We start from the raw sequence: 26,826 nt of genomic DNA on the forward strand, positions 1-26,826 counted from the left end.
CAACCCCCCAGCTGTAAAAAAATCATGAGCTCGCAGCAGACTCATATTCTAACTGGCTCAAATCCGCCTACGCCCAAATAGTCCCTATAAAGAAAAGTGGCCAACGCAGGGCTCAGCTGTCTCCCCCTTGGTTTCCGGATGCCCTCAGGCTTGAAAAACAAGGTTGCAGATGCTAAGAGAGGAAATGGAAAGCCCAATATAATTCCCATTAGATAGAAATGCATAAACTCTCAATAACCAAATAAATATAAATCCATTTTGATAACAGAAAAAGCAGCTTATTTCTCATCACAAATTGAATCACCTAAAAACTCAGCAAAATAACTTTACCGAGTCATTAATAGGCTCACTAAACAATGAGATTGCTTCACATTTTAAAGATAAAGTAGATCCAATTTTCAAAGCCTTTGATCACACTAAAAACCATCATCCTCCATCCAACAGTCAAGACAATGGATTTGGCAGTCCTAACAATGATTCAACAATGAATACTCTCGACTCATTTGCCCCGGTTTCTTCGATGCAAATAAAAGACCTTATTTTGACCATCAAATCAGGCTCTTCAGGTGATCCTTGCCCGCCTTCAGTCATCAAGTAGGTCCCCGACATTATTGCAGATCACTATTCAAGCATGTTTAACAACATGTTTAAAACAGGAATCTTTCCTTTCTAATGGAAATGGGGCTCCATTCTGCCTCTTCTGAAAAAAACGAATGCGGACCCCAAAGATCCTGTCAACTACAGGCCAATCTCCAGACTCCCCTTCCCAGTTAAAATAGTTGAAAAAGTGAGGAACAGTCAACTAAATCAGTTTTTCAAGGATTTCAATCACCTAGACCCCACCTAATTTGGGTTTAGATCGGAGCATATCACAGAGACTGCCCTCATCAAGGCTACTGATTAACTAAAGTTCATCCTGGATGAGGGGGGAATCAGCCGCTCTCATCTTGCTAGGCTTGTCTGTGGCATTCAACACGGTGGATCCTTCCATCCTGATCCACTGTATGGAAGCAAAAGGCATTAAAAACCTCACCTTGAAACTAGTTACCTCCTTCCTGTCAGACAGGGAAAATGTGATTAACATCAATACCTTCTCTTCGAACTCGTTCCTTCTGCCCTGTGGTGTTTGGCAGGGCTCCTCACTTAGTCCCACCCTTTTTAATGTTTATGTTGCAGACCTGGCTCCTATGGTTCAATACTTTGGGTTTTCTTTTCCATTGAATGCAGAGACGATATGCAAATTGTGCTATCAGCAACTAAGAATGCTATGACACCAGCCTCCGTGTTCATAATTGCATAAAACACATCTATGACTGGATGGATAAGCACTGTCTTAAGCTCTACACTGGGAAGACTGAGGTGATCATACTCGCAATAACCCCAATTTCTGGTCTGTCCCATGCTGGCCTGCAGATATGGGACCCCTTCCTGTCCCCACCAGGAAAGCCAAAGGTCTGGGGGTCATCATTGATGATCACCTACTTTTAGGCAGTCAAGTCAATACAGTGATCTCCTCCTCCTAAAATATCTTGAGAACTCTTTAAAAAATTCTAATCTTTTTGTGTATGTCAGTTAGGAAGTCAGTGATCTACACCTTAGTACTATCAAAGATACACTATCGAGACGGTCTGTAATATCTGAACAAATTGCAAGTTCTCCAGAATTCTGCAGCCAGACTTTTACTAGAAGTGCCCAGGCACCATTCAGTCTCCGCCACACTCAAAGACCTCCACTGGCTGAAGGTTAAAAACAGAATTCAGTTCAAAGCCCTCTGTTTAACCCATAAAGCGCTACATGATTCTGGACCCACCTTTGTGAAGGAAATCTTTTGCTGGTACACCCCAACTAGAAACCTAAAATCATCAGGCATTTGTAGAATAAACTCTATTAGATTTAAAAAATCTAAATGGGGCGGCAGCAGCTTTGCGGTCAGAGCAGTCACATCCTGGAACTTCCTGCCATTCAGCATAAGGTCTACGCCGTCCTTGCTTCAGTTTAGGAAACTTTTGAAAACTTGGCTTTTCAATCAGTAGGTTCTATTACTCTGCTCAACATGGCTCACAGAATCAGCACCAAGAGACCTTCGGGTATACATCGCTCTTTACAAATTGGGTAACATAACATAACAACTTCAACGACCAGACACCTGACTCCGAAACCACTCCCACCACATCAACCATGAAAGGCATCCATTCAGGAGCCCCCATGGACCCCTGCCCATGCACATCTTCCACAGAGCCGCCGCTGCTATCACACCAGAACTACAACACACCATCAACACGACCTTCAAAACCGGCATCTTCACCGACGACTGGAAATACAATCAAGTCAGACCCATACTCAAAAAGACCTCCGCGGATCCCAAAGGCCTCAAGAACTACCGACCTATCTTCCTCCTCCTCTTCATGGCCAAAGTCATTGAGAAGACCGTCAACGTCCAACTAACGAAATTCATTGAAGAAAATTCGATTCTCGACCCCTCCCAACCCGGATTCCACAGCAACCACAGCACTGAGACCACTCTAATTGCCGCCACAGATGACATCTGCTCCCTCCTCAATGAAGGAAACACTGCAGCCCAGATCTCTCTCAACCTCTCTGTAGCCTTAGACACTGTCTCCCACCGCACACTCACCACCAGACTCACGGCATTGGCATACAGGGAACTGCCCTTGACCGTCTCCGCTCCTGACTCACGGCAGGACCCAAAGAATCAGACTTTCACACTTCCTCTCGAAACCCACAGAGATCAACTGCGGAGTATCCCAAGGATCATCGCTCAGCCCCATGCTCTTCAACATCTACATGGCCCCCCTCACCTCCATCAACAGACAGCACGGACTCAGTATAGTATCCTATACCGACCACACCCAGTTCATCCTCTCCTTCACCAAGGACCCCCTCACCACCAGACTCAACTTCCAGGAAGGAATGAAGCACATTGCATCCTGGATGAGCAGCAGCTGCCTGAAGCTTAACTCAGAAAAGACAGATGTCTTTGTCCTCGGACACTCCTCCTCTGCATGGGACAACACCTGGTGGCCCCCGCCCTCGGCAGACTCCCCACCCTCATGGACCATGCCCAAAACCTTGGCATCGTACTTGACTCCTCCCTCTCCTTGACCTGACAGGTCAACGCCATCACCTTAACCTGCTTCAACACCCTCCGCATTCTCTGACGAACATTCAAATGGATCTCCCCAGAATCAAGAAAGACCGTCACTCATGCACTCATACCCAGCAGACTGGACTACAGAAACGGCCTCTTACGCCGGGATCAATAGGTCTCTGCTCTGCAAAATCCAGACCGTAAAGAACACCGCAGCCAGACTCGTCCTTGTCATCCCTCGACACAAACACATCTTCGAACACCTACTTAACCTTCACTGGCTCCCTGTCGGCAAGAAATTAACTTTCAAGATACTCCCCCACGCCTACAAATGCCTCCACAACACCTGACCCCAAAATCTCAATAATAGAACCTTTTTCCACGTACTCAAGAGGAACCTCCGATCCGCCAGCCTCACCCTTGTGCATCCACCGACCAAGAAAGGACAGAAGAACTTTCTCCTACATCGCGGCCAAGACCTGGAACTACATCCCGATAGACATCAGAAGCACCCCCATCCAGCACATCTTCAGGAAGACCCTCAAGACCTGGCTCTTCGACTGACAGGAGCTGTTCCCCCCTCCCCTCACGCCTTGAGACCCTCACGGGTGAGTAGCGCGAGAGAGAGAATAAATAATCAGCCATGTTAACTCTCGCGTTCTTTACAGTTTTGCATTTTAAACCTACTGAAATTAGCCCGGAAAGAAGTTGGCATTTACTGAGACATGCTGCACCCAATTCCGCATGTTACTTCCCAAATGCTCACAATATGCCCTATTAAACCCATTATTATGAACCTTGGGGCATCGGATTTTATAAGGTGCAATAAATAGCACTTTTAACCCACAAACTTCGAATCAGGGCCCTTAAAAGGAAATTACCTTCCTTCTGTTACCCAAAATTGAGTAGACAATCTACTATGTCGAAAATGGAAGACAGAAAAAAACACTCTAGTTCGTAGGAACATATAACTAAAGAATATCTTGGGTGTCTGATATTTATTGGAATATACCCCCTAGAGTGACTAGGGTATGTATAATTGAATGCTATTTCTCAAAGGGATTCAAACCCTCATATTAACGCAGGCTGATCTATGAACCTGATACTATCTTGTTGTGATGTTGCAGTGGTTGTCGCAACGATTTTACTTACCTTTTCCCTTTAACAAAACGTTGTGACAACGAAAATGTGCTGCAGCAAATTAGGTACTGTAAAATACTGTGTAAGCATCACAAAGCTGGCACCCTGGACCAGTCTTACAACGACAATTATGTCCATTTACTGTGGTAAAGATGACCCTGCCTTCCTTTGTTGTGTGCAAGAATTGCTTCAAGGAAGAAGGTGCAACTGCCAGACGTGGATCAGAAAGTAAATTGGAGTACTTAAACATGTGATCTTAACTACATGTTATGTTATGTTATGTTACGATTATTTATTGTGCGCACAGATACTCCAGCCAAGGAGCGTCCTGGCGCAGAGGCAAGGTGGCACGTAACACAACACCAGGCTAAGAACAAAACTAAGGGACAGCTAAAACAGGAAGGTTTTTATAGCCCTCCGAAAGGTCAGAAGGTCCTCCAGCAAGCGGATTTCAACAGGCAAGGAGTTCCATGCTGACGCAGCCATTACCTTAAACGAGCGGCCTCCCATACGGCTAAGCCTGAATCTGGGAACCACCGCAAGGGCCAGACCCTGAGAGCGAAGGCTACGGGCAGGGACATAAAAAGACAGACAGCTCGACAGGATTTCCGGGCCTGTACCTCTCAAGATTTTAAAAGCAAAGCACAAAACCTTGAAGAGGATGCGCTTCCTAACCGGAAGCCAGTGTAGGGAGCGAAGGACACCTGTCACTGAGCAGAATCTGGGCAAGCCCACAATCGCCCTTGCCGCAGCATTCTGAACCCGTTGTAAGCGGGTTAATTCGGCCTGATTGGCCCCAGCCAGGAGAGAGCTGGCGTAATCCAGGCGGGAGATGATAGTAGCCTGGATCACCAACTGCCTGGTCGGGGCGTCAAAGAACTTGAGAACAGGTCTCAAGCCTCTCAGGAGACCGAAACAACAAGCTGCGGTTCTTTTAGTATGGCCTACAAAAGAGAGGCCCGCATCCAGCCATACCCCCAGATTTTTCACTTCCGATACCGGGATCGGAGTAGGTCCCAACTCTGAGGGCCACCAGTGGTCACCCCACAGCTCCACTCCCTTCCCGACGACCATCACCTCTGTTTTAGTGGCGTTTAGCTGGAGGCAATTGCCTGTCAGCCAGCTAGCCACCGCCTTCAGTCCAGACTGAAACCTAGGGGCCTCAATCTCCGCATCCCCGCTGAGAGTAACCGCCAGCTGAGTGTCGTCGGCATATGAGACCAAGGTAAGGCCCCACTGCCTAGCGACATCAGCCAGCGGTCTCACGTAAAGATTGAATAACATGGGACTCAGCGAGGACCCTTGCGGAACCCCCATGGCCAGTGGCTGGTAGTTGGACTTGAAGGGAGGGATGGCAACACAGAAGGAGCGGTCATCTAAAAAGGAGCGGAACCATTGCAGCACCTGACCGCCAATGCCAGTCTCCTCGAGCCGGCGTAGGAGGATGCTGTGATCTACCGTATCAAAGGCGGCGCTAAGATCTAACAAAATAAGCGCCGCCGTTTGACCAGCATCCAACTTTGCCCGGAGATGTTCCACCATCACAAGTAACGCAGTTTCCGTACTGTGCCCAGCACGGAATCCGTTTTGTGTGGGGTCGAGGGCCTTGGTCCGAGTCAGATGTTCAGACAGGGCCAGGTTGACGTGGGCCTCCGTGATCTTGGCTGGCCAGGGTAACAGCGAAATGGGGCGGTAGCTTTCAGGCTTGGAAGGGTCCAGGGTGGGCTTTTTAATAATCGGGGACACCACAGCTTGTTTCCACTTAGATGGAACAGTCCCTGTTTCCAAGGAAAGGTTGACAAGGGAACATACGGCTGTACGTCCCATAAAAGCTTGGTCTCGAAAGAGAGCAGGCCTTACTGGATCGGATGGAGACCCAGATTTGACTTGCAATGCAAGTTTGTCAAAACCATCCAAGGTGAGGGGGGGGAAAACAAGCAGTGTAGTCTGATGGTGGACCCCATTAATATTTTCCTCAGTGAACCCTATGCTGGGGAATGTCCTATATATAGCTTGGACCTTCCCCAAGAAGTAAGATGCAAGGGATTCACAATGGGAAAGGGAGCTCTCGGTCGTAGAGGTAGTCCGCTTCGCTGTAAGATCTTTAACAGCCTTAAAAATAGCTTTAGACGGATTCGGACTGTTCCGGAATTCAGTGGCATAAAAAGCCGCACGGGCTCGGCAGATAGCTCGATGGTAAAGCTTAACGGACTTGGCATATGCAGCTTTCAGGTCAGCTCCATAGGTTTTCCTCCAAGCCCTCTCTGCTCGTCTACAGGCACCCTTTAGGGCCCGGAGAGTGCCATCATACCAGGGACTCGACTCTCTGGGATAGATTTTAGTTGAAACGATGGGTATCAGAGAGTCCAAGGCCCTAGTTATCCATGAACAGAAGAGGTCATACCCCCTTTCCACATCCGTCAAAGGGCCCAGCGGCTCCTCTAATAGAAGACGGTGAAAGTCCTCTAACCGAAGCTTTTTCCAAGCCCTCTTTTGAACCCGCCTAGCCGTAGAGATGGAAGAAGTGGTCAAGACCGGGCAGAGGATGGACACCAAGAAATGGTCTGTCCATTCCACCGGAGAGACAGATGAAATTTGAATCCCCAACAGATTGGTAAACAGGGGATCCAAAATATGCCCCCCCAGGTGAGTAGGCTGGGAAACCATCTGGGAAAGTTGAAAGGCCTCCAGGTCAGAAGAGATGGAACGCACTGTCAGGCCTGAGAGGGTGTCAAAATGCAGGTTTAGGTCACCCATGATAGAGAAGTTGGCACAGTCGGCAACCAAAGGGCCAACAGTATCAGGAAAAGCATTCCTAAACGCCACATCACTGCCGGGTGGGCGATAGACGACCATCCCAGACAGGGTAAACTCAGGGCTGACAGAGACCTTGAACATGGCACTTTCACACCCAGAGATGTTTAGGGCACTCCAGACGCAAGGGTAGATAGATTTTACCACTAACGCGATACCTCCACCCCTAGACAGCCTATTCAGGGTGTACATAGAATAGCCGGGTGGACAGGCAAGATTGGTAATAGCGGTATCAGCGTCCTGTAGCCAGGTTTCCGTCATGGCAAATACGTCTGGAGCTTCCTCCTCAATGAGGTCATAGATGTGCAGATGGTGTTTCAGCACAGACCTGACGTTTAAATTCAGGATCTTCAGAGTAGTAGGAGGAACAGTAGTACGGCGGGTCTCCGAGGAAATAAACCCTGGGAGAGGTTGCGGAGAGTCCAGAGCCCACCCGTTACAAGGGCAATGAAATGGGCCACGCAATGGGTGTACCGATGGAAGGGTACAACAGCAGCTTACCTGACCGATGGCAAACAAGCGATCCCGCGAGTACGTCAGCATGTTGGACCCAAGATGTGATGATAGTCCTTACACAGAGTACCGCGACGTCCAGCGCGTCCAAGCGCGGACGGGCGCAGACGGGCAGGACTCTGGCACGACTCCGGCAAGCGACGGCGTCCCAGCTGCGCGTTCCCGCTGCGCGGGAGAGAGCGACTTTAAATAGGCGCCGGAATTGAGGGAGGAGCGCATGGACGCTCCAAGATGGCGCCCGCCGAAAAAAGCCTGGTCCCAAGCCAAGATGGCGCTGGTCGCCGATCAACAAACAACCCCCGGACCACCCACAGAACCCGGGCCCACCGAAAACGGTGGTGAGTATTCCAAATTAATTGCAGGTGTGAGGGGGGGGGGGAGCCCAAGCGGTACACATTTAAAAATGCAGAAGAAAATAAAAACGAAGCGAAAACGCGCAAAATGCAGCAACTAATGAGGATAAAATTATTCAGCGCTTACAGACCGCAGCGCGGTAGTACGACACCTTGCCCTTCATCACATCATCTAATAATTGACACATCATCTAATAAATTAACTTGAAGCCCGAATGGTTTACCGATAGCTGTCCTTCTCAAATCTCTCAAATATATTTTAGGCATTTTAATTAAAGGCAACACCATAGGGTTTTTTTTTATTTAAAAATATTTTTATTGAAAATAAATTTTACATATACAAGAAAAAACAAGCAGTTAATAGCAAATATATGTGTCAGTAAGTGATCGAAAATTAGGCTATGAAAAAATAGTATTTTTTACACATAGCACTAAACAGGTGAATATCAAAAGCAGATGAATTTGCAAATCAAAGAAGGCCATAGACTGCACAGTAAACAGCTATGCATGTATGAACAGACCGCCATGGTGTTTAGAATGAACTGTAATTGTGCATGAAGATGAGAGAATATGAGTAGTGAATAACAGAAACATACTTTTTTCAGGTATAAAATTGTCAGATATCACCTAAGACTCACAATGGCAAGGCGAACCCAAGAATCATGATTGCAGAGACAGCAATTGCATTTGCCTGCCGTTGTCTACTTTTTGCTTTAGGACTGCATTTCTACCCACTATTCTGACCACAGTTGCAGCATCACAGTTAATACTTCGTTGGGATGCCAATGCATGAGAAATGCGGGTACTGAATGTGAGGACATAATGATATGTTTTACCACTAGCTTAAGATAGCATGCCTAGTTTGTTTAAAAAATATTTGCACGTATTGTGTCTTGCCCTAAATATTAAGGGGCTGACAACGGTGAAAAGTGATCTGAAGTCCCTTTCTTTTGTCCACAGGCCAGGTACTGTCAGGCAGCCACAGTGCAAGCATCTCTATGCTGACCTCAACCCTGATTTGGAGAGACCACCTTCTCTAAAGGTGAGAGGCAGTTCAACCTCCATACCGGTTCCATCTAGGGGGACTGCTGAAGGAGGACTGTCAGTGCATGTGCAGATCAAATAACCCAACCACTTTTCATCATAGAAAGAAAAAGTCACAATTCAGCCCATTCTACATTACATTTACCCTTCATTTCCAAGTGGACTACCTCATTCTACTGGACTGCATTATGTCTTCACTGCCTATCAATCTCTCTAAATTTGATAAAGGTCTACTACATTGTCACTCACCCTGGCATCTCTTTCAGTTAATTCAATTCAAAATATTGTTAATTTCTTAGTAGGTCATCATATTACTTCATTGTCAAAATATTTGTTACGTAGACATGTATTTTGATTTGTAAAACAGTCTCAGGACCCAAAGTTTCTAATTTATAATTAAGGCTCCCGGTTTTCTGTCTAAACGGATTTTTACATATAAATACAGACAGAAAGCGTTTTGGTTTTTGTCTGTATTTATGTATAAAAACAGGAAAATACAAACAAAACCAATGCTCCTCCTGCCTCTGTGCTTCTCTGTAAAATCCGAGGTAGAGGTGCACAGGGAAGTCCAAAAGAAACAGGAAACTGCTGCCCTGAAACTGCTCCAGAGACAGTTGGGGCCAGGGGGGACTGGGAGCGCCGTCTGCAGACATACTCCAGCACCCCCTCACAGCAGCAGTTCACGCAAGTTAATTGTTAGAGCAGTACCAAGCAGCCGATGTCCATTAAGAGGTGTGAAAACACCCCAGGACACCTTTTGTTTTTTAGCTCTCACGTGTGGGGGATGAAGGGCACAACTGGAATTGGGAGTATTTTGCCACAAATCGGAGTGGGCCGGCGAGAAGGGTGGGTCGCTTCAGTGATTAATTTGTAAAAAAAATTAGTGCCGGGGCTCTCCTCAAAAGGCAGCTGGCATCAGCCCATTTCTCTTTTTAGCACCACCTACAATAGGACCAACTACTAATCATGAAAGTTTGTGTGGGGCTGGCTTAATAGGCAGAGCTGCCTTCAGGCCGAGGATCCAGGTTCGAGTCTGGGGTGGGCTCAACATCCTGTGATTCTGGGCAAATCACGTAATCTCCCCTTAAATAAATGTGTCCTTAGCTGATGCTTATGAAAAATGCTGGTGGTGATTAAGTGCTGGTGCTGATCACTGGAAACCACCAACTCAAATTTAGCACGGAGTACCCTTGCATCGTAGAAGCTGTAAAATCTGACATCTACAGGTAGAAGCAAAACACGTTAGAGCATGCCACTATCTGCTCACATTTTTATACCATCATGAATATCCCTGAAATAAGTAAATGAGACAGGCAGCTATGTATGTAGGGTGCTCAGAGCACAAACTAATTTTCTATCCACAACAAAACAAAACTATCGATGACATCAGGAAATGCAGGGTTGACACGAGGATATTTTATAGGGGGCAAACCACAACAGACTGGGAGAGGGGACACCCATACATGCCTCTCCCACCGAGATTTCATGATTCAGCAGCTTAGCTCTGGATGGTCCATTTCTGCAGGGGGTCATTCCTAAATCCCCCCACCCCTTTTTGAGGTGGTGCCGAACATTTCCATGGGGAGCTCATGTCATGTGTCACACAGACCATCCACTCCCACTGTGATACCCAGCCAAGCCTAAAAGCTGTGTTCTGACTGACATACAGAAATTCACATAAATACAAACAAGTAGGGCCTTTGAAGGGCTGGTAGGGTTCGGCAGAATCAGTCATACGTCAGCCTAATCTGACCTGTGACATACTGTCTCCCAGTCCTTCTGGCCTTCGCCGAATTTTGGTATGAGCCGCTCCTTTCCTGTTAGAGGTTCGTTTCCATGTACCTGTTGTTCTGCAAAGGGAAAGGGGTGGGGGGGCTATTGCACCTAATGCACAGCGAGGTAGACCACTCCATAAAATCGATATTTGACTCGTCACACCGTGGTTCACTTCACACAGATAATTCACTTCATGTGTATAAAGTAAATTATTAAGCAAACCATAGAGTAAGGAGTCCAAGGCATGCCCTGAGCAATCATGCTGTACAAGTGCAATCCCACTGCCCGGGCCAGGAGAAGGCCGAAAGAAGGGCAGGGCCTTTAACTTAACCCCAGCCCTATCGTGATAATTGGTCTACAAGCTCTTTTTTTTTAACAATTTTGGGCATTTTAAAATACATTGAACCCTTACAAATTTTAATCCAAATATCCAGAATTCATTCTTGCCCTTACACATTTTTTATCAATTATTTAGATTTTTGGCCATATGCTACAGTCGGGATTTTGATCTCTGCCACCACCTATTAAAATTGTTTCTGAGTAGCTCATCATATTTCTTCATTGTCAAAATATTTGATACCTAGACATGTATTTCGATTTGAAAACCACTGTCTCAGGACTCACATATTCTAATTTATAATCCAAATACCCAGAATTTCATTGTTGCCCTTACACATTCCTATCAATCATTTAGATGTTTGGCCATAGGCTACAGTCGGGATTTTGATCTCTGCTACCACCTATTAAAATTGTTCTAATTCAATTTCCTGCCACGTTTCATAAGCTTGTTCTGACGACCTTCTGGCTACCACTGTATCCACTTCTTCTAAAAACTACTGACTCCACATTTTTTTATTACACCAACTCTTCATTTTTGATGGCTCCTTCAAGTTCTCGAAATCTGTTTTATCTTGAGTGTTTTTTATCAATGACTCACTTTGATTTGCATAGTTCATCTCATATACAGCACACCCAATATTGACATCATAGCTACATTGACTGTAAACAAACTCTTATTCGCTATGTCTAGTCATTCTGTAGATATGTAGAGCATCCTAAATATGTAGATAATTGGTTCCTATAACACTACACTGCATAGGCACCACTGCATTTGTTTTCAACAGGTTCTTCAGTTTCCCTAGTATTGTCTTACACATCTAGCAAATAACCCCTCAATTACCACATAAAAGTATGTATTCATCACATGTGTCTTGTCCCATTGACAACTGCCTCATATATTCAACTCCTTCACTCTGGAAACTGCCTAAAATACTCGTGTTGTGGGTCCTTCGCTTTCAATTAGTGGATTCATTGTAAAATACACCTCTGTGGTGCTTAGTTCTTCATTCAAAGCATTCATTCAACTCGGATGCTTCCTGAGGCTTTCATTGAAATCTCATATCTCAAGTGAGTCTACTTACCCACTTAAACATGAAGGGCTTGTTTTATAAACTGCACTTTGTGGTACATTTTGTAGTACTACAATACCTACACTAACGTGTACGTTTTGCTTGTACTAACTTGTCATTTAATCAATCAATCAATTGGAATCTGTACGGCACGGCTAATCACCCAAGAGGGTATCCATGTGCTAGGGTCTAGCTGTGCTCTGTCAAAGAGCCACGTCTTGAGTCCCTTTCTGAATTCCATGAGAGAGGGTGGGATTCGGAGCTGGAAGGGAAAGTTGTTCCAGGACTTGGAGGTGAGGTAGGAGAAGAAATGTCCACTGCTGTGGTTTCCATGGATGTAAGGAGTGTGAGCAAGGGCGAGGGAGGTGAAGTGCAGGTGTCTGGAGGGTTGGTGGTGGTTAATGCATGTTAGTCCTTGGCGTCAACTGAGAGCCATCTGAAGATTGTTCAGAGCATGTGAAGGGTGTGGAAGCAAGAGGAGCAGAATGAGTTGATCTGGCATTTCCTTGTGAGATTGCCATCCAAGATAATGCCAAGGTTATGACTGTGGTCTGTAGGTGTGGGTCCGAATTCGGAAGGCCACCAGGTGTCATTCCGCAGGGAAGTGTTGTTTCCAAAGATCAGCACTTCACTTTTGTCCTTGTTGAGCTTCAGGCAGTTGGTCTTCCTCCATTCAACAACACTCTTCATGCAATTGTGGAAGTTGGTCCTGGTGGTGGAGGGGTCTTCTGAGAGTGAGAGATTGAGTTGCGTGTTATCTGCTTAGGAAAATATGTTGAGGTGGCAAATGCATACCAACTAAAGCTTTGTCTCTTAGACTTTCACAGGATAGTCTCAGTAAACTGTGTTATTCAACAAACTGAATGGGATTCAGTTTCACATCTGGCCAATCATGAGCTGACTTTTGCCTTAGATGTGATTTAGATCAAGAAGGTTCTATTAATCCACGTACCGTGGGCCTTGATGGATATGCTAAGTTGCCTCCATTGATTTATTTACTAATTTCAGAATCTTTCTATAACATCATGAATGTCATGTTGCAAGCAATATCAAGTACAATGTGTTTGCTTACTGGAACAGAGATAATAAGTGTTCTCTTTCAGGCTTTTATACCAGAGAGCACCAGGTGTACATAGTTTATCTTGGGAGAATGATGCAATAAATGGTACCTGTGATTGTGATTGTGGTGGTGTAAACAAAAGTTTGGACTTCGGGGTCCCAATACGGGGAGTCAAAAAAGGGAGACAGGCTGCTGCTACATGTCAAGGGCAGTTGTAGTCCAGTTTGAATGAGATGGACATGCTTGGTTACTCATATTTCCTCAGAGTTTGCCTCCACCTCCTACTTCACAAATCTACCAAGGATGGTCGTTCACTGCATCATGCCTAAGATTTGCTTTTATTACCACTACAGTTCAACCACTTTAGTAAATTGCAAACATCCATTAGGTCTCATTGTGTATGCCCCCATCATCAACTCAGATATTTAAAACGTTTCTCTTTTTGCTTTCATCAATTCCATTTTTTCCACTGTATCATTGGTTCACCACACACTGAATGAGCGTCTGTTCTTATACTTAACTTGGTGCTGTGTCACTGTGTTTATTATATAATGACTGGCATTAAAATGCAAGCCCAGCTGTTTGGAAGTGGTTCTGCATGCTGGGTTAACACCCTTCACCAAATTCACTAACAAAAATAATAGAAACATGGCTCCTTGTAATAGAGCAAGAAAATAATAGTTTTGCATTAGTTACAATTATTTTCATACCATTACAAGGTCAATAAAGGGATTTTCTTAGTATGAAAATGTACTCAAAGAGAAAACAGGATTAAAACAAAGGTCTCCTGCGCTCTCATACAAAAACATAGAAAATAGACCACATTCACCATCATCTGTATATAACTAAAGCACCATAATAGCACATGAATACTTAAAATATGATAGTGTATTTCATAAATGTCGTTATTATTGAAAGGCACTCAACGCTAACGCTCAACCACATCAGTGGCACGGAAGAAAGAATATGTACTTAAACCATTTAACTAATACAAATTTAACATTACGATTAAGTTTTTAGATCTTGAGAGCCTGCAGCAATTTTCCAACGTAAGTCTGCGACTTGATGACTGAGTCATATGCAGCGTTTATAAAGGTCTAATGTATAACAAGGAATAGTTGTAACCACTGCCTATTCACATACATTAAAAAAAATATTACAGAAAGGAGGGACTAGGAAGATACATGGATTAACCATAGATACCACTAATCCAGACTTGTAATTTGTTTGATAAAACATATTTATTACAATCAAAAAATAAATTGGATTAAAAATATGAGAATGAGGCCTTTCAAGTTAAAGTTTGGAATTCAGCAATATCACCCTGCTCCCCAACCTCTGCCCCCCCCCCCCGATATATTCACATTCTTCATTAGGTATACCATCTGTGCAGAATTTAAGTGGATTCCCCCATTTCTCTGGTTTTCTGCTAGTGTACTAACCACTAGCATATGAAAGGACAAAACAGCTCTGTCTTGAAAATTCATCCCCTAAGGCACTAACAGAATATTCCACTCTACTTTTTGAATTTTAAGGAATTTCACAGAATGGATTTGTGTACTTTTTCTAAGCTTCTTTTCACTATGAAATATAAATGTACTTCTGCTTGTTTCCTATTGTGTGATGAAAAATGCCCTGCTTATTATTAGGGTGATCGAGCAAGCTGCATGAGGATCATACAGCGACCTGGGTTCACACTCTTCTCATACAAATCTAGTATTGCAAGCACTACCTCGTCGATTCCTAGTAAGGCATTGGTTGTGATAACACAGGGCTCTGCCTAAGAAGTGAATATCTATGTGAGACCGTTCATAAAGGAAACCATCTTTCTTCTATTTCCATAATAATTTATAGCTCCAGTGTGTCTAAAATTGCCAAGCTCTGTTAAGGCTTTGCGTCATCACAAAGTGATGCAAAGCCAAGAAAAGCAGCACATTGTTATTTACTTTCCAGTGTGAAAAAACATGCACTGCAAAGTTTGCCTTTTCTCATCTTAAACGTGATTTGTGATGCTTTGCTTTGCTTTCAGTCAAGCAGGTGTTACTGAGATGTTTCTTGGGCAGATCAGCCAAAACAGCCACCGCTTTTAACGCAAAGTCCTTCTGGTAAGATGGCGAGACCAAGCTTTGTGATAGTACAGCACACGTCCTATGCATGGGATGCTTCTGAAATGTCCCTCAGCATAGGAATTTATTGTTGAAGGTTATCAGCCCTATTCATCATTGTGAAGTTTTGCGAGTCTGAAATAGCGATTAATAAGGAATCGCTATTCCAGACTCGCAAAACGGGATTCATGTAAGAATCGCAATATTTTTTGCGATTCCTACAGGTTCCTTATTTGCGATTAGCTAATTGCAAATAAGGAATGGCTCCCCATTCATTCCTATGGGCCTAAAGGCCCATAGGAATGAATGGGGAGTCATTCCTTATTTGCGATTAGCAATTAGCTAATCACAAATGAGATTGCGATTTCAAGGGTGCAGGGGTGTCCAAAGGACACCCTGTAACACCCCTGAAATGTAGATTCACACAGATGTTACACACACACATGTCCAAAGGACATGTGTGTGTGTAACATGCAACTTAGAAAAATGCATTTGAATGCATTTTTCTAAGTTTTCGCTATTTACCACGAGGTTTGACTTCGTGGTAAATAGCGGTTCTAAATTGCGAATTCGCAATTTTTAAACGTTTCAAGAATAGCATTTAAGGAATCTCTAATAGAGATTCCTTAAATGCTATTCCTCGCAAATTTGCGAGTTCTTAAATAGCGAATTTTGCATTTGGGATGATGAATCCCAAATGCAATAATTGCACTCGCATAGGGCCAGATTCTCAGAATCTGGCCCTTTGCGAGCGCAATTTTGTTTCATGAATCGGGCTGTATGTTTCCAGTTCAAATCTTCTGCTAGACAGTGCACCCTTACCGGTTCACCATGATGACAGGCTGTGCTTCATACAAGGCAGCCTAATTATGGGTTAGTGATTTCCATGAGTGACCAGCGGCGAGCAAGCGTGACCGTCATGAGGGAGGTTGGAAGGGTTTCTTCCCCAAAGGCTAATGATTTAGGTAGCTGCTTATTTGGTATAACCCCAGAAATAGATCCTAGATCGCTATCTGAATATATCTCCCTTGAGGGGACCATACATCCTCTGAGTCAGATTTTCTATCAGTTCATCGCCAACAAACTGCATGCCCATGCCCTGGTGGACTCCTTTGATCAAGGGCAAAATGGAGAAGCCACAAGACCATGCTGCCTAGTTCATCTTCTGACTCCACACCACCGCTGTCCTCGTGTCACCTTGTGATGAATGTAAAGGCCTCTGCCCAGTGAAAGAAGCAGAGCGTTACTGCGCACAGGAACTCGTGGGGTCCCTGACATATGAGGCAGGCCAGTGTTTCAGAGAGGATTGTAGGTTTGTGGAGAGTACCTCAGAGTGAGACGGCTGTGCCTCTGAGAGCGTTTTAAGGTTTGCTCAGTGTCTCTCAGCAGTGAGAAAGGCCTGTGCCTCTGCGAGGGTTTTTGGGTTACTCAAAGTCCCTCAGCTGGTAGCCCTATGCCTCTGAGACAGATGTGGTCAGACCACAGAATGGCAGATACTCAGTTGCCATCTACTCTCACACAAACACCGCTTTTAAAAGGCACTAATAAAGCTGGTTTAGACATGGCAAAGAACCCCGCCTTTCTCCTCTCCACCACACCTATCATGTACCTTCCATCTTCCTCATCCAGCGTTCTCTTCTGCCCTCCAAATAAATACAGAAGCTGCAAGTGATCCTCCCCCAGAATATATACAGATTATTAGTCAGGACTTGCGGTCAGCTTGGAGTCCGTGAGAAATCCTAGCCACCCCCCCTACCCCCAGAATCTTATGGAATTTTAGGAGGCTGATCACTCATTAACTACTTTCAGTGATATTCTAACATTTCACAGCCTTGCCCCGACTGACCCCTATCTCCAGTCCTGGCATGTGCCAGGCTTTGGCACCGTTCGGCATCTGAGAGGGTGCCCTCCTAGACCTCACCAGAGGGAGCCACTCCTTTCCCTGGTGTCAGGTAGCGGAAATAAGCAGCAGTGGTAAGGGTCACCAGAAGTGCTAACTTGTCAGCAGGGTTTAGGAGAGGCTCATACTACCTGTATTTGAGAGCTTTAAGCAGCCTAATTGAACACGAAGTGCTAAATTAGAGTTTAAATTGAATGAGCCCACAAACCCCAACCACTTTCTGTCTCTGAGTTTACTCAATATAACCTAAACAGAGTGCAGTCAAATAAACACACTGCAACTGCCCAAAGGAGACATTCAGTGCAGCAAGAGGGGCTTCGGTGATATATTGTCCACCTTATGCCTGCTGCTTGTCTTTACGATTAAAGATAGCACATCGAAACACATCATAACGTTAGGAATATCCATCCAGGCAATGGTTTTTACCTCTCCCTCCAAAAGCGTCATGCAACATAAACACACACTATACTGATTAAATTAAAAGGTGCTTATGCGTGGGTTGCACCATGCAGATCCTCCTGTTCTTCTGAAGAGCTCCCCTAACCAAACCTGGAACTGCTTTCATGTTGTTAACCAGCATGAAAACAGCACCAGGATTGGATGGACTGGTTTGGCTTGATGCTACTTCAGGCCCTAGAGGCCCTTTGCTTGCTCTCTACCAAGCTGTCTAAGACAGTTCGGATTGGAGAACTTCAAAGTGCACATGTCAGGCTCGCCATCACAAGACCGCCAGCCAAACTAACATGCAGACTTTAGAGCATGCGGCCAGCAACCACTCCAGTCCTGACTCCTTCATGCATGCTGCCAATCTGCAGAGAACGAATCGCAGTTGTTACAACAACCGCGTTCCCACCACGCGTGGCTTTACATCGCAAGTCGTGTCTTGTGCTAGATGGCGTGCTGGATTTAGGAATAATATAAATTACTATTCCTACTCCAGTTTGCGCAACAGCAGGGAATGTGTTGGATATAAAATGCCACTGAGCGCAAGTCATAGAAACGACTTGCGATATAAAGCCACGCGTGGTAACAATGCGGTCATTTTAACGACTGCGTTGTTACCTACCTGAATGGTAACAACAGTTGTAACCGCTGTTTCCCGCAGCGAACACACCTCGTATTTCTCCCAGCCTCGGGGGCAGGCACAGAACAGTAAAATATGAAATGGCAATGAAAATATTTCATTGCCATATTGTTTTACAGCTATGCAGGTCTCGGGGAGGGTGATGCTCCCCCGATGGAGAGACCGCCGCTAGTATCCCGACATTCAGCTGTTCCATCGGTGGGCTTTGAGAACAGGTTCAGGCCCTGGCACTCACTTATTTACAACTTAAGCATTGATCTGCATAGATGTTTAATATTCCAGGTGGTGCTGTATGTGTCTGTGTGAAATCTGAATAGCTTTGATGTGGTTGAGTGTTTGTCGTCAGATGCCAGTGGTGAGGGTTGCGTGTCAGAATGTTTTAGAAATATTTTGTAAAATAAATATTGTGTCGTAAAAAGCATTTACAAAAACATCGCCCCACTGGGTGTAGAATTTCTATTATTAACTTCAAAGGGACTATACTTTTATAAACCATTCTTATGGCAGAATATTCTATTCTGGATTAAAATCTTGTTAGGGATAGGAGTAGTGTTTATTTGATGTGCAGGTTATCTGTAATTTAGGGGGAGTGCAGTGTGAATGCGTACGAGGGATATGTACTGTGATTTATAGTGTAAAGTGTATGGGACTGTGCACGGTGGTTTATGGTGCGAATATTTGTGCATGGGGTTGCTTGCTGTGGTTCACAATGTGAGTAGTATGGATGAGCATTGGGTCTGGTGTGTCTCGTGTACTTTTGAGTGTGAATATGTGGCATATTCTCTGTGATTTATGGTATGGTATCCTAATGATGACATTAGTGTGTATCATACTTTGGGTTGTCGTCTGGTCAATATCTACAATGTGACACTTAATCTTATTAGACTACAAAAGGGAGATGTGGAATATACAATGATGGTATGAAGAAGTGAAGAGTGACTGCGTGTGTAATGCTCTGAGCGTTCTATGGATGAATATTTTACAGTGATCAGTTGGAAACTGAAGCCAGAGGGTGAGCTCTGCACCTCCATTGTTCCTCGTGCCATTAATCGTTTACCTGTACAGACAAAACAAGTGTAGCTGCTTAAACAGTCTTTACATTGAAGCTTTCTGTCCACTGTCAGCTTAAATGTTTCATTCATTTCTTCTGCTACAGGGTCTTTTACACCTAAGTACCACAGGTAGCCGCCCCCATGTCTTCAACAGGGCAGTAAATCATTACAGTGCTAAAGCCTGGTCAGCACAGAGCATAAGTTACAGCATTGCAGTGACAGTGCATAGGGATCAGGGTGAGATTTCCAAGAAGGAACCCACAATGCTCATAATGCAGCTTCCTAGCATATCAACCCATATGTCCTTCTTTACTTCTTTTATTACAATGCCCCCCCCTACCCATGTAACACTGTACCTCTTCCATGGCATTCTTACATCAGTACCTCACCCATCTGTTGTTACAGTGGCAGCAAAGTGCTCCCAGAGCATGTATGGAAACTCAGGTTATGGGCATTCAGTTGCCATGTTCGAGCCCGGTTATTGCCACATTTTAACTGATGCAAATGTTTGGACACCTATAGACCATCTGTGATAAACACAGACTTTTCTCTTCCTCTCTGTAAGTGTGGCATCTAGCTCCTCCTTCTACATAGCCATGAGCAGAGGGCATGCTCTGGACTAATAGCCCCTTATTTCTCCCTCTTTCCCAATCTGGTTGCTCTATCTGCCTCCATCCTTGAGATTATCATTATGGTTGAATTTTATGTAGGCCCCCCGCTCATTAATCTCTCTAATGGGTATTTGGTCTTTTTACAAGCACTACAAGGATATCATATAGTATTCCATGATGAGTCTTCTAATCAGGGGGCATATTATCAAGGGGGTTTATCTCCACTTTTTTGGCTTTAAAAGCCAAGAAAGTGGAGATAAAATGATCTCCCTATTACCTAGCTGTCGCTAACAGCAGTTAGCGATAGCTATTATGAGATAGCGACCATCTTGGCCCCCGCTTTGCATGTCAGTGAAATTTATCACTAATGACATGCAAAGTGGGCGTGCCAAGATGTTAGCGACTGGAAACAGTCGCTAACATCGCTATCTACTATTACCAACTTTTGGAGATATTTGCGCTAAGGGCGATTATCTCCAAAAGCTAACACCTGCCCCTGAGCAGTTCTTAGCCATGTTATCCAATGGGAGGTGGATAACATGGCTAAGAGCATTAGCTCGGTAATGCATGAATATTGCTGACTTTTCAGCGATATTCATGCATTTCGGCCGATTTTTATCGCTTAGGAGATAAACCTTGATAATAGCAAGGTTCCTAAGCGATAAAAATTGCTGCAGCTCGGCGATAAAAATATTGCCGCTAAGCCAACATAGTGATAATTATCGCTAGTTGTTGGTAATATGCCCCTCTGTTCCTTATTAGGTACATGATTACTAAAAAAATGGTAGGATTCCAATCCCTAAATATCTTATCTGCTGGATACAATCACCTAGGAATGACAATGCTCCTGTTCTATGGCAGCTGTTGAAGGGAATTACAAAAACGCCGGGAAGAGTTGGTGCTGAGGCAGTGAATGATCCTCTGAGGAGGCCCCTTTGTCCTGACTCACATGTTCTGTCTCCATTAGAGCTGGCATATGAGAAAGAGCTGCACTGTGATCCACAGCGGCGGCCATTTCCAGGTGAGCGCCTCCCGCGCCTGCATCTCTTGTCCAACAGCAAGGCTAAGCGGGACAGCCTTTGTCAAGCCAACAATGAGAGTAAGAGCTGCCTGACCTCCTGTTGTAGAGCAGTCTTTTTATGCTGGTCTGTGGCGGTTTCATTAGAGCTGCTAGCGGTAGCTTCTGTACCGACAACCCGCTTACAGGCATTCTACACCGGCACGCCACAGGTCGCAGACTGTGAAGTATTTTTTCCATTTTATGTGACACAGGGTTCGCGCATAACCTTTCCATGCAGAGCAAATCATGCAAGATAATTGCTAATTAGACCTTATAGGAGTCACACATTGCTCTAATGGGGAAGATGAGTAATGTTTTGGAGATGTCCCTTTTAACTATAGCAAAAGTGTCGACACAGTCTCGAGCAGGCATGGGGTTCTCATTGTTTTTCTGCCAGCTTACAGACAGAGGTTTGTCAGGTGGGTGGAGAGGGAGCTTTCGTGAGTCAGGAGGAAGAAAATAAATGAATGTCAACTGTCTGCTGTCTTTCTAGGTCATTGCCAAGGTCTCGATTGCAAGTTGCAAGGGGCACAGGAATTCTAGGGCTGAAATGGCTTTCACTAACTAGTATTCACCACTCTGCACCGTGCACAGGGCCAGCTCTAGAGCTGGTGGCGCCCGGTACGACAATGTTTGTTGCTGCCACCCAATGACCACCTCCACCACGGATTCCCTCACCACCACCCTTTAACAGTGCTCATGTCTCCATAACCACGCTCTCTCAGATGCATACATAGCACTCTCTCTTAGATGCATGTATAGCGCCACTCATACCAATATAGGGTGTCAGAGCACTTTGCATCACACACACATCACACAGAGACAATCACTCAAAGGTGTGTAACTCAGCGTATAGGCGATGTTACATAAGACAGAGGACTACAAGGTGTAGGAGTCTAATGTTATCCATACTGGTAGGCAGTAAAGTTCAATAGTGCTTGGTCTAGAGATGCACAAACACAGGCCTCATTTATTAGGCCTTGCGTCAGTTTTGTGCTTCCGATGCGTCACTTTTTGTGATGCATTGGCAGCGTAAAACATACCTCCTATTCACAAAATGATGCATCTAAGCAGATGTGTCACTTTGTAAACTCTTGAGCTACATTATACCTGCGTCAGGTATAATGCAGGTATAATGTATGCAGGGGGCGTTCTCCCGCAGAAAGCCTCGTAGAAGAGACGCAGTGAAATCTATGATATTTCACTGCATCACTTCTAAATTGCGTCAAAATCTTACGCCTGCCTCACAGCAGGCGTAAGACTGACGCAGGCCCTTTCACATGGGGATTGCCCCATATGAAAGGACGCATTGCTGGAGTTGCGTCACTTTTGTGACACACACCAGCAATGCGTCACTTTTGCGCCATAGAGATACGTCAGATATACTGACGTATCTGTAACTCCTTGTAACATTATGCATCATACAGTAAATATGAAGCGTCAGGTATGTCGCGAGGAGTGCGCACTGACAAGTGTTGCATCGCTGCTTTCACGCAACGATGCGTCATTTCTCATAAATGAGGCCCACAGAATTTAAAAAGGAACACTATAGTGGGGTTCACTTTAATAATGAGAATAGATTTCTTTTAACATAAATCCTTTTTGCAACATTAATCTTCGCTCAAATCTATACTTTGCAGCCTGCATGCACTTCTTTGATAAAAGTTAATAGTTCAGTACAATCACAAAGTGCATAGAATGTAAATGGGTCAGTGGAAAACTGCTTTTAAAAGAGACATTGTTTTCAAAATGATGTCTCTTTTAAAAGGAGTAACCCGCTGACCAATTTACATTCTATGCACTTTGTAATCTGTTCGGTACTTGTTTTCTGCTACAAGCATATTAACCCTCAACACTACTTTTTAGTGAGTCCATATCCCTAATATACAAAACTCCGATCTCTCTTCAGGAAGAACATTAATCACAGGATTTATCCTGACATATTTTTGTTGTCTGGAAAGTGCTGGAGGAAACAAACGCGGCAGCAGGTGCTTTTAAATAATAAACTTGCGCCCCTCGGAAGGCAGCACCCGGTGCGGTGCACTAGTCGCGCCGCTCTTGAGCCGGCCCTGACCGTGCAAATGCATGTTTACTGGCCAAGAATGGGGGATAACGTGCAGATCCCAGAATTACCAGGACTTTTCCCCGCATGCTTTGTCTGGAATCCAGGCAGTTTCCAAAGTGATACTCCTGTTTTTTGATGGATGAATTTCTTTGGGGAAACAGAGGTGGATTTAGGGGATGCGAATCCGGGCAACTTGGAATCAGGCGGGCTGACCTGAAACCACATCTGCCACATTTTAGTACATGTGCCATTTCAAAGGCAGTGACAATACGCACATATAATCCCAGGCCTGAATACCGCAAGCCTACCGAGTACATTTGTGCATTGCAGTGATCGTTTCTGCCCTTTTTTTGGTATGGCAAATGTTGCAAGTTCCAATATTCATGTTGTTCCTTCAAAACCTCTCAGAACAGGGGTCTCAAGAGCAGTGTCAAGGGTTACAAAAGGCAAGCCACTGGTCATAGCTGCCCTCATTTAATTCCCATTCCCAAGCACATAACTGCGACTTGTGCCCATCAGCATGTACAGCACAGGCAGCAGCACAAGCTTCCGTCACTCAACAAAGATTCAAAGTCACAGATTAAATGCAGTGCGTCCTTCCTTGGGCATAAGTACCATCTATGCAGTAGATGCAGTTGCAGTTGCAGCAGGGCCCATTTAACCCTGACAACTGTTGTATTTTTACTAACCCAACAACAATAAAAAGGGCCCTTTCCCTTGCTTGCACGACGGCCCATGCCAGGCTTGCTACCAGGACCGGACTGGGGACGGAATCCGGCCTGGCAAACTGCTCAGCTGGACCCTTGAGGGGGGTGGTCAGAGGGGTGCGGCAGAGCTATTTGCAAGGGCCAGTTTCGGGGGAAACAACATTTACATTGTGGTCATTAGCCTACAATGCCTTTACAACACGGTCGTTACAACGACCTTGTTGTTACAACGCAATGCCATTACTACGCAAGTGATTACATCGACTTGCAGTAGATGGCACTATAACATAAGGAATAGTATAATTTACTATTCCAAGACTTTCCCTACTGTTGGGTAGGCTGGAGTTGAAATAGTAAATTATACATTCCTAATGTTACAGCGCCATCTACTGCATGTCGATGTAATGACTTGCGTAGTAATGGCATCGCGTTGTAACAACGCAGTCGTTGTAATGATCGCGTTGTTACAGAATGCAATGTAATTGCATGCGTTGTGGCATGCTATATTCCAGTTTCGGACGATTTTGTTACAGGGGGCCGATATTGATGGCCTCCAGTAACAAAAAAGGCCCCCAGGGGCCCAAAACCACCCCCCACCATGGCGGCCCTCTGGGGAAACACCCCCGCTGTACGCTACCGCCAGTCTGCCCATGCTTGCTCCGCCACAGCAACCATCCTTAAAACACAAAAAACATACAAGGCGCAGCAAACAGCATTGAAATATTTATGTCTGAACGCAGATGAGCAGCCGTAGCAGCAAGCTTACCTCACTTTCAACTGGATTAACGAAACAATCAAAAGTCAAGCTGAGGGCTGCGGCAAACAGTATAGTCCTCCAGAGGCCATATTATAAATGCTTCAGAAAAGGGGGTGGTGATGAACAGAGTGTCTGAATTAAGCAGACCACTCTTACCCAGTCTAAAGATCAGGGCTAGATCCATCACCGTTTTTTAGCTCACTGCACCATCCCAGCTCAGAACCTGGCTACATGCAAATTAGTCTGTTCCTGTCCCAGTGCATGATGGGAACAGGGCAAACCAAACTACCAAGCCATTTCTTATACTGGGAAGGAAACAAGCTTCCGGGGACCGGTTTCTGGCATTTCAGCCGTCTTCGGCCCGGCTTGCTTGAATCCTGATGGTGCAATGAGCAAGGGACTCACATCTGAGTATACCCTTCCACGCTTGTGGTGGACAAATTGATTCAGAAAAGGGGGTGGTGATGAACAGAGTGTCTGAATTAAGCAGACCACTCTTACCCAGTCCAAAGATCAGGGCTTGATCCATCACCGTTTTTTAGCTCAATGCACCATCCCAGCTCAGAACCTGGCTACATGCAAATTAGTCTGTTCCTGTCCCAGTGCATGATGGTAACAGGGCAAACCAAACTACCAAGCCAATTCTTATACTGGGAAGGAAACAAGCTTCCGGGGACCGGTTTCTGGCATTTCAGCCATCTTCGGCCCGGCTTGCTTGAATCCTGATGGTGCAATGAGCAAGGGACTCACATCTGAGTATACCCTTCCACGCCTGTGGTGGACAAAATGATTCAGAAAAGGGGGTGGTGATGAACAGAGAGTCTGAATTAAGCAGACCACTCTTACCCAGTCCAAAGATCAGGGCTTGTGAGCTAAAAAACAGTGATGGATCAAGCCCTGATCTTTGGACTGGGTAAGAGTGGTCTGCTTAATTCAGACACTCTGTTCATCACCACCCCCTTTTCTGTATCGTTTTTGGCCACTATAGGTGTGGCAGGGTATACTCAGACATGAGTCCCTTGCTCACTGCACCATCAGGATTCAAGCAAGCCGGGCCGACGACGGCTGAAATGCCAGAAACCGGTCCCCGGAAGCTTGTTTCCTTTCCAGTGAAGAATTGGCTTGGTAGTATGGTCTGCCCTGTTCCCATGATGCACTGGGCCAGGGACAGACTAATTTGCATATAGCCATGTTCTGAGCTGGGATGGTGCAGTGAGCTAAAAAACTGTGATGGATCAAGCCCTGATCTTTGGACTGGGTAAGAGTGGTCTGCTTAATTCAGACACTCTGTTCATCACCACCCCCTTTTCTGTATCGTTTTTGGCCACTATAGGTGTGGCAGGGTATACTCAGACATGAGTCCCTTGCTCACTGCACCATCAGGATTCAAGCAAGCCGGGCGACGACGGCTGAAATGCCAGAAACCGGACCCCGGAAGCTTGTCTCCTTTCCAGTGAAGAATTGGCTTGGTAGTCTGGTCTGCCCTGTTCCCATGATGTACTGGGCCAGGGACAGACTAATTTGCATATAGCCAGGTTCTGAGCTGGGATGGTGCAGTGAGCTAAAAAACGGTGATGGATCAAGCCCTGATCTTTGGACTGGGTAAGAGTGGTCTGCTTAATTCAGACATTCTGTTCATCACCACCCCCTTTTCTGTATCATATTATAAATGCAGCGCATCTTCCTTGCTTGAGACAGGTGCACCTTTTAAAAGGTGTGCCCAGCGCAAACAAGTAAAATATGCCGTATTAGGATAGATGCACTTCCCCAGGGCAGCTGCAAAGTCGTGCTGCTCTGGGGCAGATTATCCAAGTGAAAAACTGAGCGGCTGCTTTGAAGCCGCTCTGTGTTTCACAGAGCAGGTCGTAACCTGCCTGCACTTTTAAGGGGGATAAGAGATCCTTTTGCAGGCAGGTGCAGTGAGGGACGGCACCCCACTACAATGGGATACCTGGGGGTTCATCGGGCCTCCTTTCTCCACTCCAGAGGGCTGTTCTCAGGGGGCACACTGACATTGTGCCACCTTTTAGGTGGCAAACTATCAGTGTACCTCCTAACAGCTTCTTTGCCACTGCACCCACATCTGTACTATGACGAGGGCGCAGAGGCAAATTAAGTCTCTAATGCAGATGAGGGAACACCCTCTGGTGATAGCGTGGGTGCACAACACCAGCACTACTGGTGTTACAGAAGGGGACGCTCAAGCATCTGTTGCCCCTTCTGTAATGTAAATGTAAATGTAAATATGTTTGTATTTATGTAGCGCC

The 26,826-nt window shown here is 45.3% G+C and overlaps 1 protein-coding gene across 1 annotated transcript in view; it reads left to right on the forward strand.

Moving 5' to 3' along the window:
• Positions 1-26,826, forward strand: part of LRRTM4 (leucine rich repeat transmembrane neuronal 4) — a 1,783,294-nt gene that overhangs the window by 1,631,430 nt on the left and 125,038 nt on the right. Inside the window, exon 4 of the mRNA XM_086943519.1 lies at positions 8,890-8,971. Coding sequence (XP_086799645.1) covers positions 8,890-8,934 — 45 coding nt within the window. The 3' untranslated portion in view covers positions 8,935-8,971. The remainder of the gene's footprint in view (positions 1-8,889; positions 8,972-26,826) is intronic.

This window comes from Lissotriton vulgaris, chromosome 11 (genome assembly GCF_964263255.1).
Source record: "Lissotriton vulgaris chromosome 11, aLisVul1.2, whole genome shotgun sequence".
Lineage (NCBI taxonomy): Eukaryota > Metazoa > Chordata > Amphibia > Caudata > Salamandridae > Lissotriton > Lissotriton vulgaris.